Raw genomic sequence first — 19,333 nt, 5'->3', positions numbered from 1 at the left:
CAAGAGGCACTGGATGCAGAATTAAGAGGGTGAATTGGTAGAGTCTGGAAGGAAGAGCCAGAGGGCTGGAGAGCTGTATGGAGACCCAGAGGGGTGGAAAAAGGATGTCACAGTGGGATAGAGAACACAGATGAGATCTCTCTAAGAGGATCAATGTGTGAGAGGCAGCTGGGCCAGGAGGGCTCCACTCCACCACTCCAGCCCTGCTGCAGGTCAGGGAGAGACCTTGAGGAGGGATCTCTGACCCTCTGACAATGGGAGCATTGCAGTGCTGTCTGTGGACATGCACAAACCACATCTCCCCACTCTCTCTGTGACCTTGCAGGGTGCTCCCTGTCTCTGCTGATCCAGGAGCTGATCAGGCTGGGTTAGCAGGGCAGAGCTGAGGGCTCAGTCAGTTTCCTTGTGCCACCCCAGCCCTCTCAGACAGACTCTTTTCTTGTGCTGCCCTTCTTTGGGGTTTGTTTTGCTATCTTGACACTGAACTTGTTTTCTTCTCCTTTTGGCCAGCTTGCCTGGTGTCCAGTTGGCATTTGGTGGGATAGCAGTCACAGCCATGACAGCAGTCCTGACTATTCCTGCCAAGAAATCAAAGCTGAAGAATGTGGAGGTGCAGGTGATGGTGGGACTGAGGGGTGGGGAGGCATGAGAGGCCATCTGCAGAGAGCACGGGGTGGTCTGTGAAGCTGACAGGAGCACCATGACTTGCCCGGTGGAGATGGTGATTTCTGGCTTCCTTTCCAGGGTGAGATCATTCATTGGATTCCCACCAAAAAATCAGCACTCCCTCCCTCAAACAGTTCAAGCCTGCTGAGGGCATCTGTGCTGGTTATTGCTGTGGATGAGGCTCCAGGAACGCCGAGGGCTGATCCTTCAGGGAATCGAAGCCTGGCCACGTGTGGGTGGATGGGGAAGGGAATAAAAGGATGAAGAACTTGGTCAATCAATGCCTCCCAGTGCTGGAATTCTGCTTGGCATCATCACAGTCAGGTGAAATGGGAGGCACTGGCAATGAGGAAAACTGGAAATGGGTAGAAGTCAGTGGAGGTTTTGGGTGGTTTTATTTCAGTGATCACCTGTATGATCATTGTTTCAAAGCAGCACATGACTTAATTCTGGGTTCTGCAAGGAAGAAAAATGTTGTTGCCAGGCCACTTCTGATACCCTGAATAATCTACAAGAAATCCAACCATCTCTTCTTCAGCAAGGCAGGGTCACACACAAAGTACTCAGATAAGAGCTGGGCCCCACAGCTAATTCCATTCCTGGGGTGCCTGCAGATGAACAGACTCAGCTGCAAAGCTGAGACCCTTCAGTCTGTGCTCATGTTTTACAGCTTTGCTCCTCTGCAGGTCTCTAGGCAGAGGTCACAGGCAGGGTCCTGCCAGGAAAACGTGCTGAGAGATCAGTGCCTGGGTCCTGCCAGGAAAACGTACTGAGGGATCAGTGCCTGCTCTTCCTCAGCCCTCAGGCTGAGGGGGGAAGGAGATGGGGCCAGGGAATGAAGGCTGATATTCTCCTGTGGGTGAGCCATGGACTTGCCAAGAGGGTGGGGAGCAGAGCCTCCTGTTTAGCTCTGGGGGAAGGTTGACTTCACTGCAGAGGGATGGGAGCAGTGCTGGGGTGGCTGCTGGCTGTGGCACATCCCTGGTGATTTAGATCTGGAGATATGGAGGAGGAAACCCCAGCACAGAGAGGCAGAAAATCCCTTCCAGCATTTCCTGGGAAGTCTGCTGGGTTCTGGAGAAGGCAGGATGGAAAGTGGGCAGGACAAAGGGGTCCTGGGGTGCTTAGAGGAGCTCAGAGAAGCTCTCCAGCCCTGTGTGGAGACAAGTTTGGGGACAGCTGTGGCTCTGAGAAGCTGGCTTGGCAGGATGGGATGGAGACAGGGAATGCAGAGATGGAGGGCTTGAATGGATAGATGAATGGATGCTCCCATCCAGAGGCACCCACCCACCAAGAGTTGTCTCTTGGGTTAACAAGCCCCAGAACAAGCTCCTCTTCTCTGTAAGGCTGGTGTGGTGCCCACAGAATCAGAGCCACCTGGACTCAGCTTTACCTTCAGCTTAACTCGCTGAGATGGAAGGAGCTGTGCAAGGATAAGCTGAGCCCAGGGAGAAGCAAGAGAGGGAGCAGCAGAAGAAGAAGTAGGAGAAGTAGAAGCTTGTCAGGTGACCCAAGACCCCCTGTTTGTGCGTGGGTGTGCACATGTGTGTGTGTGAAGCCCAGCTCTGCCATTTGGTCTTGGTTTGGTCTGCATGGAGGGGGAAGATTTTTGCTCTCACACCTGGATGGAAAGAGGAAACCTTTCCAAAGAAGCAGGGATGCCAAGGCAGGTTCATTCACTCTCTTCACAGATCCTTTGGCACCCTCACAGAAGGAACCTCTAGCAGCAGGGGCATGTCTCAACCCCATCTTGTTTCCTCTGTCCCTGTGGCTGCCAGCGATTCCATCCCTCTCTGCCTCCTCCCTGGGTCCATTCAGAGCCTTCCCAGACAGGGCTGGATCAGGAAGCCTCTCCCAGCTTTGGCAGTCCAAAGCTGGCCTTTCCCCAGCAATTCAATCATTCCTTCTCTCCCAAACGGAACGTGCCCCAACACCTTTGCCTTGAACCGAGCTGCGTTCAGGAACCTGGGTTTGCCCACACATGTTAAAGGTACAGCTGGAGGCCAGGAGCAGGGAATCCAGCCACAGCTCCAGCGTGGAGGGAAAGGGGAGCCCTCAGCAGAGCCCCAAGCTTGGGGCTGAGGAAGGGGGGCTGGCTCTGGAGCAGCAAGGTGTGCCCTGACATCCCAGCCCAGCTCCTTTCCAAGGGAGCTCCTCCTCAGCTAACATTTGGCTTTTAAAGCCAGAATGGAGCATCCTTGGGGAGAGAAACCATCCAGAGTAGGAGGACTGGGTCTGCCAGGGGGTCATTGCCTGCATGCCTGTGATGCTGCAGCTGTGTGGTGTGATGGGCTCTGGGGGTGATGCTGCAGCTGTGTGCTGGTGGTGGGCTCTGGGGGTGGCAGCAGGAGGGATGGGCACAGCGGGGTGGGAGCACCAGGCTGAGCCCTGCAGTGCCCAGGGCCGTGAGGCTGCTTGGCTCCAGCCCTGCTCTCCTCCCAGCACGGGCAGGGGTTTGTAGGTGTGAGCTCTGGGTGCAGCACTTTCATCCCTGTCTGTTTTCAGGCAGAGGCAGCCAAGGAGAGGAGGATGGTCTTCTCCTCCCTTCCTCTTTTGCCCTTTGCATATGAAGAGGGAAATTCATTCTTCCAGTCTGTGTGCCATGCCAAGATCTCCAGGGGAAATGAGTTTCCATGGGCAGGGGTTGAAGTTTGCCAGTACAGGCCCTGTGTTATGGTTAATGTGCAAGGGATATGGGCATCTGCCTCTGAAGGGCAACAAACCTCTGGAGCCCTCCAGATTTCCCCTCTGATTGTTACAGCATGTTTCTTCCTGCCACAGGTAGTTCATCCCATGCCAGCTGCCAGGCAAAGGAGAAGGATGCAAACAAGACATGTTAAGTGAAATTCTCCTGGATGAGCAAGCTGTAAAGGAAAAGGAAATTATTCCTGTGGAGCAGGATAAAGGCTCACCAAACAGACAGCATGTGGGCAGTGCTCAGAATAGGGAAGGGCTCTTTGAAGGGCATGAAAATCTGCACCAGAGCTAAAACCTGGAGCTGGCTCTCAGGTGAAGGGGGAATCATCTGATGGAAGATAAGGTAAGGTTTTCATTGAGGACACCATGGCCAGGAGGAAACAACAGGAATCCTGCAGGATGAATGGTGCTGCTCAAGCCCCAGCAGACAGGGCATGATTGCAGGTGTGGTTAGTGCAGAAGAGCAGCAGGACTGGGTCAGACCAAAGGTCTGCCCTGACTCATCTCTGCTCTCAACAGGAGATGCTTCAGGGAGAAGGAGCAGAGCAAACAAGTGGTGATACTTGACCCAGATATTAACCCAGCTTCCAGACTGCATCCAGTTCAGGCACTTGTGAGCTGAAGCAGCTCTTCTGGGGACATTGGTGTTGGGGGAGAAAGAGCCTCCAGTTTCCAGGAGATCCCTCATTTCACAGGAAGGAAATGCACTGCATGGCTGGGCAGCACTGGATGCTCAGTGTAGGAGTCCTGGGGTGGTTTTCCACTGCTCCTGGCTGTGAAAAGCCCTGTGAGTGTCAGGTACAGCCCTGGCCACCAGGAATTGTCCTGCCAGGCATGGCTGTGGTGCCACAACTGCCCTGGGCAGCTGCAGACAGTCACCATCAGGCTGTGGCCAGGCTTTGACCATGGAGAATTTCAGCTCCAGAGCTGACAGCAGCAGTCTCCAAAACACAGGCAGGGAAGGTGATCAGTGAGGTGTTTGGACAAGAAACAACAAGAGACTTGTGCAGTCTCTCGAATCCAGATGGAGTAGCAATCAAAAGGAATATGAAATTAAGAAAAATGTAGGGAATGCACATAAAAATGTGTCCTGGGGCGAGTTGTTTCCCAAGAATCACAGAATTAGAGTTTCTTTGATTAGGAGCATAATACTGAGCCTGGCAAAAAATGGGCTCATTGGGAAATGGCCCTTGTTTATGTGGTAGGACAGAAAGTAATGGAAGTTCTCTATGGGCAGTGCAGAAACTGGATAAAACCTGACACAAATAATTACTTACTGTGCAATTACCTCGGCACCAGAGCATCAGGCCAAGCCCAGCTCCTGTTAGAATTCAGCATCACTGTGCAGTGAAGTACTTGTCTGTCTGTCTGTCAGTCTGTCTGTCTGCATCCTCTCTCTGTCCTCAGGCCACGCGGAGGAACACCATGACTGTGGTTTTATGTCCCATCAAATCAAGTTAAGACCAGCCAATAGGTTCAAAAATTACAGAGAATGGTACTGAGGAAGACAGAGCGAGCTGCAAAACACACCACTTTGAATCATACAAGCCATGAGTCCTTTAGAGTGCAAAATGGGCTGTGCTCCAGAAGGGCTGGGGGGGCTCAGGCACCTCAGGGTGAGATGGGATGGTGTCATTTGGTCACCTAAAGAGTCACTGACAAAGGTGTCAGCAAAAGCAAGTTTGAATGTAAGTTTTTCAAACTGCAACTTAACAGAGTTTGATGGGCAACATCCATTCTGTCACTTCCTATGTGGATGAAGCATACAGAGGAAAATTGACCAAAATCATCTTAAACGGATTTGCTTGGAGACCAGGGACACAAAAGGATAAGAGTGCAAAGGGTGAGGAAGAGCCTCCCATTGGGTCATGAGGTTCAGAGTGGATCCCCTGGCCAAACTTAGCCTGAGATTTGAACAACTGCTTTGATCAAATATAATATATTATACATATTATAAATATAATAAATAAGCAACAAATATTTATTTATACATTTATATTATAAATATGTATTAAATATAATAATTATTTATCATAAATACAATAAATAATTTATTATTTATTATAAAAACAATTGATATAATAAATAATATTCATTATTTATTTTAAAAATTATAAATACATTTTATAATGTATAAAATAAGTTATAAATAAATATGGTAATTTATAAAATAATTTAGTATATAAAATTTATAAAATTATTAATAAAATAATAGAAAAGTTATTATACATATTATAAATATAATAAATAAATAATAAAGATTTATTCTTATGTTTATTTAATAAATAAATATTTATTAAATATATCAAATAATATTATTAATGCAATAAATAATTATTTGTTATTTATTATTGTAAGTGATAAATATAATAAATACTATTTGTAATGTATGAAATTAATAATAAATAACATTTATAATTTATGAAATAAATTGTAAATATTATAAATACAAATACATTTGTATAAACGGTTTAGCAAATGGGATGGGATGGGATGGGATGGGATGGGATGGGATGGGATGGGATGGGATGGGATGGGATGGGATGCGAGGGGATGCGAGGGGATGCGAGGGGATGCGATGGGATGCGATGGGATGCAATGGGATACAGTAGCCCAGCGTGGTGGGGACGAAGCCCTAAAGAGACCGGGGCTCTGAGCCGCTCCGCTGCGAGTGGCAGAGCGCTCGGCTGAGGGATGCGGAGCGGGTCCCTCCTCTCTCCCTGCGTCCGGGCAGCCCCGGCACAAGCTCCCTGTGCCCCGCTCCGCTCCGGCAGCGCCTCCCGCAGCCCCGGCTCCATCCCCGGCCGCAGCGCTCCCCCCGCCGGCCGCTCCGCGCCGCTGCTGGGGATGGGAGCGGCCCGGGAGGAGCGGGACGGGGAGGAAGAGAGGGAGGAGGCGCCCCTCACAGCTTCAGGGTCAACAAAAGTGTGTGTGCTTCCCTCCCCTCTGCCCTCCCTCCAGGCCGGCTGCAGGAGATGCGTCCCTCGAAGGATTTCCCTCGGCATTGTCTCCTATCTGGAGGCTGGGCGAGATTTGACTGAGTTCATGCATCTTTCAAACATAAGGGATTTTAAGACCAGAGGATGCTGCACAGGGGATAAGGGCAGTTTGGGAGCTGCTCCTCAGGCCGGAGCAGGGCAGTGGGTGGAGGAAATCCTGACACTGGGGGACACCCTCTGTTCCAGACCCATGATAAGATCCCCCCTAATTCTGGGAGTGCTTGAGCTGCTGTGTCAGAGACTGTGTGTGATATTCCCACTGGGAATGGTGACTCCATCGACCCCACCACCCTGGGTGCCTGAACAGGGGGCAAAGCCCTCAGTTAACATGGTCAATCTTCCTTTGCAGGGCTGATTTTAGCGGGTGAGGCTCAAACCTGTGTGAAATACCAGCCTTCACACATGGAGCCTGAGGGAATGGTGTGAAGCTGTGTCAGGAGAGGCTTAGGTTGGATATTAGCAGATTTCCAGAGCGTGTTTGGCACTGGAAGAGGCTCCAAGGGAAGTGGCCACAGTCCCTGCCTGATTTTTAGAAGCATTTGGACGACACTCAGGCACATATTGTAATTCTCGGGGTTGTCCTGTCGCAGGAGTTGGACTCAGAGAACCTTGTGGGTCCCTTCCAGCTCAGAATTTTGATTCCATGATTCTGTGCTATAGGATGAGTTTAATTCCACAGGTTTCCAGTGTCACTATTAGCTAGAGCAGAAGCAGCTCCAGGTGCAGCACAAACAGTGGGGCTCTGAGTCCAGGCTGTTTCCAGGTGTGTGACTGGAGTAGTCCTGGTGTCACTTTTTCCATCACCTGCATTTTGTACATTTCAGCCACAAACCTCAATGCAGTACTTATGTCACAGTTTGTTTCTCTTACAAAAGTAAGGGCCAGGAAAACAGACAGGACAGCACAAATCTCTACAGAAATCTTTGTCTGCCCCATCTGTCCTCTCTTGAATGCAGGAATGGCTCAGTGGGTAACTGCACCAAGAGGAGCCATCTCTGCAGATGCACTGTAGCACTTGTGTCAGGCTGGTGCTGGTTTTGGATCCAGATCTGTCTGTTAGTTTTCTATTTAGTTTGTTGTGTTTTTTTTTTTTTCTTTTTCAGGTTTGCAAACTGTGTCCCCAGTCAGCACAAACCACAGGGAGAATTTCCACTCGGAAAGTACAGGGGAGTTTCTTTACTGCTGTGTGCAGGCACGGGAAGGCTCCATTTCAGCTCCAACAGGGAAAGGGCTGTTCTGTTCCACCCTTGCTGACTGTCTGGGACTGAGAGCTCAAAGAGGCCAGCTTATTCCTCAAGTCCTGACATAACCCCTTGTATGGCATTTGCCCCAAGGCAGTGAAATTCCAACCACTTGATACTTCAGGCTGTGAGCTTGGAAGGGTTAAGAGAACTCAAACCTCCTGAGCTCATTCTGATGCTCAGTTAAAGCCAGGCCAGCTGCACTTTGTTGCAGCTCTGGGTTGGCTCCTTTGGGCTCTGCCAGGCTGCTGGGACAGCAGTGTTGTCCCATGGGGTGGGACATGGCCTTGGAGAGGGATCTCTGCACCTTCAGAGCTGTGATAGCCAGCTCTCCTGGGGCAGCCTGCTGGCTTTCCTGAGCTTGCTGGGGAAGGCAGGGGAGAGCAGGGCTGGAGAGCTTCCCCTGCACAGGACACAGGCTCCTGTGCTGTTTGGTGGCACTGGCAGGAGGGCTGGGATGGAAGCAGTGGAGGAGCCTCTCACAGGGGAGCAGAGCAAGGGTTTATGGCTGAGAGGGAGTGACAGGACAGCAGTTTGCACTCATCTCCTGCTGCCCCTGCTTGTCTTCCTCTCCTCTGCCCTGCCCAAACCTTCTCCCAACAGCTCTCCAGGCCTGGGGGTGGGTCACATCCAGCTGGCTCTTGCAGGGCTCATGGGCAGTGGTGCCCATCTCTGTCCATCAGACCTGGACAAACTGTGTCCAGGTCTGCCAGTTTGTAGAGCTGCTCCCATCCTGGGGAGGCATTCACTGTGTCTCCCCTGAGAGCCCCCTTTGGCTATCAGCCCTGGGAGGCAGTGTGGCCAGGGGATGGGTGCCGTGTTTCACCTGGCCCCTCTGGGCTGGGCTTTCCCCCCCATGGGGGTCACACACCTTGGCCATGCAGTGTGTCTGTGTCCTGTGGGATCTGTCCTGGCAGGAGCGACCCTGTGCAGGATCCTGACAGCACATTCCACAGGGGCTGCCAGCAGGGACCTCACAGCTGAGCCAGAGCTCTTCAAACGTGGCTATTTTTAGCCCATGCAAATGGGGGTGTTTATTTTCCTGCTCTTGTGCCTTTTTGCCTTTCCCAGGGATTTTATTGCTGATGAAAGCAAGGGCCTGAGAGCCATGTGCGTGTCTGTGCTGGCTGCTGAAGTGACCCCATCTCTGCCCACATCCAATATTCCCCAAGCCCTTTACAGTGATGGGCTGGAATGGGCAGAAACACCTCATCTTACCTTGGACCAGAACCTTTTTGGGGCTGGGTGACCCGTGGGAACAACTTGAACCCATGCATGAGGTTGGTGATGAGGGGGCAGTCCCTCTCACCAGGATGGGATGAAACAGAGGAACATTGCAGGCTGGTTTATTGTCAGTGTTTCAAATCAGTATTTTTTATTACAGAAACTCATCAAGTTGCTCACACTGTGGCAGGAATTTAATAATATAAGGCACAGGGAACATTCAGAGGTAAAAAAAGAGTTCTCAGCCTGTGAGATTTAACCATCACTTTACTCCTGTCAGGACCCTCTCTTATAAAGCAAAATCCAAATACCTTCTCCCTTCCATCCTTTGCATCCCTTAAATGCACGACAGAAAAAAATATTACAGCCTTTCCCTCGAGCACGTGGCACACAGGCCACTTTCTGGGCAGAAATATCCCTTCCAAGTGTGACACAGCTTCCCTGGAAGAGCAGGGCTGGAATTGAGGCACAGCCAGGGCAGAGGGGTGGGAAGTGCTTCGGGGCACTGTGATTTGGGGAGAGCCAAGAGCTTTGTCTCACCTGCAGCTGAACCACAGCACCAAGGTGAGCCACACATACACCCTGGGGAACAAGCAGCCACACAGAAAACACGACAGCAGCGTGGTCATTGAGTGATGGTGAAGCATGGAGCACTTTCAAACCTTTATTATTCAAGAGGATTTTACAGGATGGGAATAATTTCATCTTATTTGTTTTAAATTCTGTGCGCTTCCCTATTTGCTTGTTCAGTTTATATTTTTTTTTCTGTGCCCAATAACTGCTAAACCCTGGGAATGGGAGGGGAAAAAAAAAAGGAAAACAAAATCCTACCACTCTCTGTCTTTCTCACCCCTCTCCATCCTTCCTACCACAAGCTGGGTGGCCACAATGCCACCTGCAGCTGCTCTGCTTGAGAACCCAATCCTCCTACATCCTCTGGCTCTGCCTTCCCTCGCTGGCATCTGTGCCTGGGGTGGTGAATCAGCTGAGAGGGTTTTGTGTCTGAGTGTCCAGGAACGTGCTGCTAGCAGAAGTCAAGAGAAGTCTGAGAGCGGATGGTGAGGCAGAGCGGATATTTAGCACAGGAACAATCAGCAGTAAAGACGCAGGAGAGAGAAAAGGCTGGTGAGAGCGTGTGGAAACAGCTGGGTGAGTAATCTAGTGGTGATAGATAAGGCTATGAATGAGGACTGTTATTTCTCTTAGCACCGTTACTACATATGTTTAGACCTATATTAGCACCTTGTTCCCAGGGAAAAACAAAACAAAACAAAAGCAGTTTAAAAACCAAAGGAAGTGGGAAGGTTAAAACATGACAAAGTTGGCAGCAGAGCAGGAAGGTGAGCGTTTAGATCACGAGATCCTTGTCTATGTCCTCTGTGGAAGGAAAAGAGAGAGACAAAGTTAGGGGGTGGATCCTGCCAGGCTCCCACTGTTCCTGCACCCTTCCCACTCCCCCTGCTTGCCCTCACCCAGGGCTGGCTGTGATGCATTGCTTCATGCACTGTGGGGTTCTCGGGGTGCTCTCCAGCCTCCCCCACCCCATTTCTCCTGGGTACTTACTCTCCTTGATGCCAAAGCAGCTGGCCCACTCCTCCAGGGCGATGTACTTGTCGTTGTCCAGGTCGCAGGCCTCGAAGAAGCGAGTGGTGCAGTGCTCCATGGGGATCAGGGGGGCACGCAGTGGGGCCAGCTCCGTGTGGGACAGGTACCTGCCAGGACCACCACACCCTCACGGCAGGGAAGGTGCTGGCCCCAGCTCTCTGCTCTGGCTGCTGTCCCTGTGCCCTCCCAGCATCAGCCACTGAGTGCCACGAGGGTCAAGGGCTGGTCACCAGGATAGCCACCAGCTGGGGGTCCCTGCCAGCTGCCCCCACCCCACAGGCCTGTGTGATCACTCCCATGCCCCTCTGCAGCCCACAGCTAAGCCAGCAGCTGCTATCTCAGCTGCTGCAGTTATCCCAGCCTTTGGACTAAGATATTTTAGGGGACTGCCATAGAACAGTAAATCTGAGAAGAGAGAGAAACTCCACACGCAAGGGAGGTGGGAGCAACTGGGGCTGGGGGAGGTCCCTCTTGCAGGAGGCAAAGGTCCTTCTACCCTAGCCTGGTTTGCCACAACCTCTGCCACCAGCCACCCACTTGTGTCACGTCTCCAGCCTGCCTTGACACCTTCTACTGCCAAATCACCCTGATGCTCAGGCAGGAGATGGTTCTGGGGTCCTCGTCCTGCTCTGCTGGCACTCACCCATCAATGGGGTGCTGGTCCAGCTGCCCAAACTGCCAGTGCACAGGGAAGATGTACATGTTGTAGTTCTTCTCAAAGTCCCTGGCCAGGAGCTCCACGGTGTGGTCACCGGCCTCCAGGCGCTTCTCGTTCTCGTGGATCTTCTTCACCTGCCGTGGGAGAGGTGGGGAGGCCTTGTCAGCAGGGAAGTGGGGACCAAGGCTCGATCCCACAGGTCATTCTGGATGTGCTGGCCTCCACGGTGGGGGTGAGCTCCCAGACCCTTGCCCTGTGCCCCACCTTGAGCTTCTGCTTCTCGGTCAGCAGGTTGTTGTCCTCGTCGCGCTCGTACAGCGTGATCAGCACGTTCTTGAGCCAGTCCCGCATGCGCAGGGGGAACTCGGTCAGCTCTGTGTCCAGGCAGGCAGGGATGACTGCAAGTCACACACAGGGCTCAGTGCAGCATCTGCACATGCAGCCATGCAGCTCCATGCCCGGGGCATAGCCCTGGTGCCCTCCAACCTTAGCCCTGAGCTTGCCACCACCATTGCTCCCCACTGGGCTGTGCCCAGTTAGGGGTGCCTTTGTCTGAGGGAGTGGCTCCACTTACATTTGCAAGGCCCAATGTAGTCCAGGTGCAGTTTGTGTCCCTTCTTGGTTCCCTCCAAGGTGCACTTGGTGGCAAAGAAATGGCAGGAGGAGTCGTAGGTCTTGTTGTCAGTGCCACAGACCTGCACAGGAAGGGGAGATGCTGCGTGAGAGGCAGGCAGAGCCTCCAGATGAGATGTTTAACTTATTCCTGGGGACACCAGATGGGGACCAGCCACCCTGACTCTGTCTCCACATGTCACCATCTCTGGCAAAGCCCACGTGGCTCCCTCCCTGCCCTGGGCACTGAGCAGATCCTGCCCTCACCTTCTCGAAGACGCCGGCGCTGGCGGGGCAGCTGGAGGGGTCCTGGCACACACACATGGGAGAGTTGTTGTCATCCACCTCACACACCTTGCCGTGCTTGCAGTGGTGGTTCTGGCAGGGGTCTGCAGCAGGAGGGGAGCAAAGTCAGAGCCAGCCACATCTTCACCTCCCACGAGATGCTCAGGGCACCTCGGCACAGAGAGAAAACCGAGACTTCACCAGGGACACCCCCAACATTTGTTCTCACACTGGGAAGATGGGAAGGTTTACAGAAGTCCATGTTAGCCCTGGGGTTAATCCTGGACTCCTTTCTGTAGCCACACCAGTGGCTTTTCTGTTGCAAAGATGGGGTTACAGAGAGCCTGGGGCTGGCAGAGGCCATGTGCCCTTGCTTTGCATGTGCATCCAGGCTGGCATTGTCCTTGTGCTACAGCCCTTCCCAAAGGAGCCCCTCACTGTTTGGGGTGGCTAAAGCTGCCCCACACAGGGAGGGGACAGTGTCCCTGCCAGCTGGAGGGCAGGGGAGGAGTGACTTACTCTCTGCAACAATCTCCTCTACATCCTCCGTGGGTTCCTCGAACTCTCCCACCTCCACCTGGACAGGGTTAGCCCCCACGGGCTCCTGCAAAAGAGGTTGGTGTTTCTGCTGGGAGTGCACAGCCCCAGCTTCTGGGGGGCAGAGCAGCCCCCCATGGCTCCCCAGAGCTTTGGGGATGCTCTTTGCAGAGTAGTGGGTGGTGAGGGGATGGGTGAGGAGGAGGAGGGACAGAACCACCTACCTCTGTGGTGGGATCCTCGATGACCTCTGTCTCATCGGGCAGAGCCTCCTGCTGCAGAGGAAAATGCACATGAGTATGGGTTCAAGGGGGGTGACCCAGCCTAAAATTGTCCCTCATTCCTCAGTACTTTAATTTTTATAAAAGCAAATCCCCTTGGCTGGTCCAGAGGGACAACACCAACAGCTCCGCTGTCTCCTGCACTTACCGGTGCTGCCAGGGCTTTGCCTGCCAGGCAGAGAAGGAAAAAAATCCAGGCCCTCATCTTTCAGCAGACCTTGAATAAAGCAGAGGAAAAGGAGGGATGAGGAAGGAGGCCCCTGGGTGCTGCTGGGCTCCAGGCTGAGTAAACACTTTGAGGAAGGCGTTCTCTCCATTTCCTGCCTCGTCTGTTCAGTGTTACAGACCCATATGATGGCTTCTCTAGCCAGAACCTTGGGCCAAATCATGTTTCCAAGATAAATTCGTTTGATTTTGCAAAATGAGACAGTGGGGCTTACATGTCTGTTGCTCTCCTGGATGCCTTTAGGAAAATCACAGTCAAAATGGCTCTTTCCTTCTCTGGAGGGTTTTTTTTTTTTTCACCAATCCCCCCACATTTTTCATGTTAAAAAATCCACTGATATGAGTGCCAGGTACAAGGAATGAAACTCTATCATCTTAGTTGCCAATCAGAATAAATATGGAAGTGGATGAAGGAAAGAGATAACAGAGAGACAATGAGACAGAGTACTTGAGAGTTAAATCCTTTAGAAAATCCCTTCCCCCATGGACACAGACACCCCTAGGGGTATCAGAGACCAGTCCCTCATCCCCAACACCCCAAAATATTGGTGTCTATTGTTTATCCCTTTCCTGCTCAGACTTGAGGGTCCCCAGACTGGATTTGAGGGATCTAAGGCACTTTGGGGTTGTGTCCTGCTGTGAGACCAGCTCCAGAAGGACGAGCCCTTTGCCCCCTCAGTCTGGGCTGCTGCAGAGCCCCTGCAGGAGAGGGGGTGGCTGCTGTGAGAGCCAGCAGAGCACAGCTGGTGACATCCCTGTGTCCTTGTCCCCCCCGGTTCCTGTTTGGCAGGGCTCAGTGCTCTGTGTGCGGGCAGAGGGAGCTCAGCTGCCCGCTTGGTATGCGGCTGGCATCGCTGCTGGAACATCCTCTGTGCCCTCCATCCTGCCAGCCAGGCGACCTGTGCCCCTGCCAAGCCTCCCCTTCCGCCTGCCCTCCTCCCCTCCACCTGCACACAGCCCGCCCTGGGGCCAGCCACGGAGCTGATCATGATTATTGCTGGGACAGAAAGCCTCGGGTGAGGTTTCTCCTTCTCCCCCAGGGTATCCAATGTCACTGCAGCCTTTTGCTGCTCGTTCACAGCAGCTCTCTGGGTGTAAAGCCACCCCAAAGCTGTGCTGCCAGGGCACCAACCTGGCTGGGCTCTGATTTAGAGAGGTTTGGACACTCAGAAAATCCTCCTTCCAATCTCAGGAGCTCACGCAGCCTCTAGTGGGGTGTGTGTGCAAAATAGGGGTCAGGGAAAGGAGGGAAGCTTTTTTGGGATGTGTCTGTGTAAAATAGGGGTCAGGGAATGGAGGGCAGGTTTTTTGGGGTGTCAGAGGGCTGGGAGGTGGTGATGGGGATGGCTGCTGTGGTGGCATGAAGGGGAGGGGTGATGAGCACTTTGGGGCTGTGGGGAGGGGTGATGAGCTCTTTGGGGTTGTGGGGAGGGGGTGATGAGCTCTTTGGGGCTGTGGGGAGTGGTGATGAGCTCTTTGGGGCTGTGGGGAGGGGCTGATGAGCTCTTTGGCTCTGCTGAGCCTGCAGCTGAGCAGCTCCCTCCTCTCCTGCTTGGTGGGAGCTGTCCCTTCCCTTCATCTTGATTTGTTCTGGAGGTTTCTGTGAGCTCTGCCAGCATTTGCCAGCAGAGATCACTGGTTCTTTCTTCCTGCAAGGGTTGTTTGGGGAGTGAGGTGGAAAAGTACAGGTGATTCTGGCCTTCTCCTCCTTGCTGGTATCCCCTGGCTAGTAAAGGCTCCTCCTGGGCTTGCTTGCTTTGGAAGGTGCTCTGAGGTTCAGTGGTGCCCAGCCTGGAGGAGAGGGCAGTGCATGCACATGTGGAAGGTGGCACTAAAAAGAACCCAACCCCACGCCAAGGCCATCTTAGATCATTTCCCCAAGCTTTAAAAAAGCCTTGAATTTCAAAGTCTGGGCATGCAGTCAGTGGGGTCAGGGAATTAGGTGTTTGCTAGGAGCCAGCAGACAGCTGGAGCTGACAGTGTTGTGTTTGGAGGAAGAAGGAGCATGAAAAAGTCTGAGCAAACAACCTCTGTAGAACTGTCTTGTGCCTTAGATGGTAAAACAGATTTATAATAAAATAACAACTTTTTGGAGGCAAAGCTGTGCAGTGAGGACATTACAGAGACTGTGAGCCCCTGGCTGGGTTGCAAATGGTCATTCCTGAGTGCCTGGTGGCCAAAAGTCCAGAAGTAACAGCTCAGGAGCCCTGCACACAGGGTTGCTCTAGCAGGATAACATAGTCCATGGTGCAAGTCTCCTTCCTTGTGGTGCAACCATGGTCCTGCTATCCAAGAGGATGCCCTTTGGAGCTCAGCATCCAGCCCCCAGCTGACCTGGGAGGATCCCTGAGGGGCTCAGCACTGGGCTCTGCCTGGTGCTGCTTTGTGAGCCCCATGGAGGACAGAGGGCAGCCATGGGGTCATTTTGGACAGAAGAAAACAGGGAAAAAGATTTCAGCAAGCAGGGACTTAGGCCCTTCTGCATCCTGAGGGAATCCAACAGACACCAGCACTTTGCAGGATGCTGGAAACCAGCACAGAAAGGGCTGCTGCATATAGAATAAGAGAAGCTCCATGGTCACCACCCTCTCCTCAGGCCTGCCCTCCTGAATGCTGTGGATTGAGCAGACAACAGGGCACCATGGGCTGCAGGACCCATGGGCTGTGCAGATTTTTAAAGACCTGATCCCAGTTACATCCTACATGGGGACTTCAGCTCCCAGTCACTCTTTAAACAGAGTCTGGGGGCTCCCCCAAACTCCTCCCAGTGGCTCACCTCTCCAGCACGGCCCTCAGCACCAGCTGCTCATTGCATTTCACAGTCATGCCCCAGAGAAGAAAACCATGGAGTGTAGAGAGGGCAGAGCCTGACCCTCAGCACCTCCATAAACCCCAAGCCAGCTGCTCAGGGAATCTTTACCACGCTCCCCCCAAGCTTGTGGCACCATCATCAGCTCCTCCTGACAGGGAACATACCCTGCAATGATGCACAGAGAGTCTGTGCCACTGGGTCTTTCCTGAGGACCCCAGCTGGGGCCTCTGTGGGCTGGGAGGACACTGATGGGGTGGGTGCAGCCTCCAGGAGAGGCTCCATGGATGGTGGAGCTGGTCCAAGTGGCGCTGGCCCTGGCCAGGGTTGCGTAAGCCCTTTGGGATGCCACGTTAGCGTGGGGAGGAGTCTCTCCCTGGCCCTTGGGCAGCTCCTCCTCAACCTCTGCTACCCCGGGCCAGGGCTCTGCTGCCTCGTCCCACTGCAGCCACGGAGGCAGGAGTGGGCAATGGGGGCACAGCCCTGCCTGCACCCCAGCCCGCCAGCAGGGTCTCCTGCACCACCCTCCCTCTGCTCACTGCCCCTCTAAGGCTCTGGAGGATCTGACATTCCCCCACCTCACACTGAGAGTAAAGGCAAAGCTGGTCCAGAAAAAGATTCTGCCAAACCCGACGGGGGTCACAGTGCTCAAGGTGCAGGTGGGTGACCAAGTGTGACCCCACAGACACAGCACCAGGGCTGGGTCCCCAATCCTGCCCTGCCCTTCCTGTGCAGGCAAGACCCTCTGAGCTTTGCTCAGCAGCCACTCCCAAGCTGAAATTCCATTTGAAGCAGGAGATGTTTGTGTGAGTTCCCATGAAGCTCCCTGCTGAACACGTCCCTGCACGTTCGGTGCTGGCTCACCCAGATGTGCTGCAGCTGCCTGGAGAGCAGGGCAGGGACTGGGCAGAAACCAGCCTGGCTCCTGCCACCTGCACAGACCCCTCTGACACACTCAGAGAGCCATGCAAGGCTTAGATGGAAGTGAAATTCCCTTTAGCTCACACTTCGAGTAAAACACAGCGAGGGAAAAAAATCCCCCTACCCCATGTGCTCGTGTAGAGTCACTAAAGACACAGCTACACAGCACTGTGTGAGCCCATTCCCTGTGCTGGGAGCTCTGTGTGAGCCCAGAAATGCTCAGATCTCACAGGGCTTGTTGATACAACAGCAAGAGCCCAGCCCCATCACAGCTGTGTGCTGGAGCTGCCATAGTTTCTCCAGGTTACAGATTGAATCCATAATGGAAAACAATTAAATTAGTACCGAGCAAAGAGCCTCGATGTGCTGTGGGCTGCAGGCAGCCGCTCATGGATGAGCCCTGTGCAGACAGGCGAGGCAGAATTTTGCTGTCCTGCCTGAGCTGAGCTTTTCCTTTTGTGTGGGCTGGACCTAAGGCTGGACCTAAGGCAGTGTCCAAAGCAGCCTGGATGTTTTGTGCCAGGTGCTGGAGGCCCCTCTGGCCCCGGGGGTGCCAGCAGCTGATCCCACACAGCTCCACAAAGGAGAATTTATTATATTCTCCACAAAGAGAATAAACCGTCCGATAAATATTCTGCAAAAAATGCAAACCATCTCCAAAGCACTCCCTGGACCTGCCCTGCCACAAGCGCTCCAGCGATAACAGCCCCGACATCCCTCGGACCAGAGGACCCAAAGGTTTCCATGGGAGCCGACATTCCTCTGGGGCTGAGTCATGGAAGAGCAGGGTGTTGTGGAAGGAAGGGCTTGAAAAAAAGTTCGAAAAGTTTATTTCTGCTCTTCCCCCTCCCAACAGCGCCCGCACCCCTGCTCCTGCCGATGTGGCAGACAATGGCTTGGCTTTAGTTGCTGTGCAGGACGCCACAGCTTTTATTTTCTGCTCAAAACTCGCCTGGCCGACCCTAACAAACTGCTGCAATTAATTTCTGTCCTTTTGGAGGGATGCTTTTTGGGCTGTTTCGAGTTGGTCCCCTCTGAGGACTCGGGAGTACTGGTGACATTGCCGGTACCCCCCGTTTCACTCCAACTTGGAACTTCTGCCTTTTGTTTGGGTGGGAATTCAGCCCCCAACCGGTTAAATTTCCCTTTTTTTGGCTGGATGCTTTCTCAGAGAAGGGACACAAAGAGCAGAGACTGTCACGTCAGCGGGCCGGGAAGGACAGCGGCTGCCTTTAAAGGAAACGAGCCCTCGTCTCTTCTGTGTGGACCTAAAATTGTGCCCGATGGAACCCAAGTTCTTAAAACTTAAAAAAACACCCCGAAAGAGTTTTGCTCCTCCTCTCCTGCAATCTCCGTCCCCCTAACAGTCGATCAGCCCGAGTTTGGCAAGCCAGGGCAGCAGACTTGAAAGGCTTTCAGAGTTTGCTGGGAACAAAAAGCCGAGTGTCTTTTTTTTTTTTTTTTTTCCAAAGGAGAAATAAGACCGGCTACACTGAAAAAAAATAAACCCGCTGACATGAAGCCAGCAGCTCTTTTGTTCTTCCTGTGGATACTCTGGTGAGTAAAACATCACCCTCCAACACACCTCAGGCTGGGAGAAGCGGGGACTGTTCGTAACTACATCTTATTTTCTCTGCAGGTTGGTTTGATGTGCCCACACCTTGGTGTCATGGATCTCACTAAAGAACTACCCACCAGCTGAAAACACAGAGGGGGAAAAGGGAGGAGAGAGAAGAATGAGGGCAAATCAAACCTTTACAGTCAGATGCCACCAAAGCATTAAAGCTCTGGAGCGAAATTGAATAAGAGACAGTTTAGAAGGGGAAATGCTGCGAAGAGGAGAAGGGGATGAAGTCAGGAGGGGTCTCTAAATGCACCGCGTCCAGCTCCCCATCCCGAGTGACGCCCTGCCAGCCCTGGATGGGGACAGGGCAGGGACAGCAGGACCCCCACGCGTGGGGCCGTGGGACCCCCGTGCCGGGAGGGAAAGCGCAGCAAAGGCAATCGCGGAGCTCGGGCCATACCTCGCAGTCCCGGCAGCACGGCTGAGGGAACTTCAGGCGCTCGGACAGGCTGGAAGGATCTGCAAGTTTTAGAAGGAGGCAGGAGGAAGGCAAAGGGTGGGCTGGGTTTCCCTCTGCCTCTCCCCCTCCTCCTCCTCTCTGGCTTTCCAAATCGGTCTCTTCCTCTCCTCCGCTTCCCAGTGGGCAGTCCCTGAGCCTGGCTCTAAAGGATAGACCAGAGGAATCAAGCTGAAAATCAAAGGGTCCCTGTCAGGGACAGAGCAGTCCCCAGCAGTCGCTGTCACAGCACTGCCTGCGCAGAGTTTTCAGTTCTCTGTCTCTCTCGGTCTGACAGCACACGGGGATGGGGAAATGCCATCTCTCTGCCTGGTTTTGCACCTCCTAACACCTCGACTGCTGCAATTATAATGTTAAATGCTGTCATTTCTCAGTCCCTGAGCTGGTGTTTTCCATTCTCAGGGGGATGCAGAGAAGAACAGTTATTTTGCTTCTCCGTCCTGTCTCCTAACATTGCTGCTATCTGTGACTGCCTTGTGGAGAGGGAGAGGA

At 52.9% G+C, this 19,333-nt stretch overlaps 1 protein-coding gene across 1 annotated transcript; it reads right to left on the bottom strand.

The window, feature by feature from the left end:
* Positions 1-9,477: 9,477 nt before the first annotated feature.
* On the bottom strand, positions 9,478-18,944 carry SPARC (secreted protein acidic and cysteine rich). Its single transcript, XM_005483682.4, has 10 exons — positions 18,785-18,944; positions 12,954-13,022; positions 12,749-12,799; positions 12,507-12,591; positions 11,970-12,091; positions 11,665-11,785; positions 11,355-11,488; positions 11,076-11,224; positions 10,391-10,539; positions 9,478-10,204 (listed from the first exon to the last, which is right to left on the bottom strand). The coding sequence occupies exons 2-10, from the start codon at positions 13,008-13,010 to the stop codon at positions 10,176-10,178; spliced, it is 897 nt and encodes a 298-aa protein (XP_005483739.1). The 5' UTR covers positions 13,011-13,022; positions 18,785-18,944; the 3' UTR covers positions 9,478-10,175.
* Positions 18,945-19,333: the final 389 nt, after the last annotated feature.

Source organism: Zonotrichia albicollis, chromosome 15 (assembly GCF_047830755.1).
Source record: "Zonotrichia albicollis isolate bZonAlb1 chromosome 15, bZonAlb1.hap1, whole genome shotgun sequence".
In the NCBI taxonomy this organism is placed as follows: Eukaryota; Metazoa; Chordata; class Aves; order Passeriformes; family Passerellidae; genus Zonotrichia; species Zonotrichia albicollis.
Note: the sequence above shows the minus strand (reverse complement) of the source record. Positions and strands in the feature narration are given on the sequence as shown.

Excerpts from the sequence above, each read along its gene's own strand:
- SPARC (XM_005483682.4), bottom strand. The coding sequence starts at position 13,010 with ATGAGGGCCTGGATTTTTTTCCTTCTCTGCCTGGCAGGCAAAGCCCTG. Across the intron at positions 12,092-12,506 it reads AGAGGAGATTGTTGCAGAGA|ACCCCTGCCAGAACCACCAC; the intron begins GTAAGTCACTCC and ends CTCCTGCTGCAG. Across the intron at positions 10,205-10,390 it reads CTGCTTTGGCATCAAGGAGA|AGGACATAGACAAGGATCTC; the intron begins GTAAGTACCCAG and ends TTCCTTCCACAG.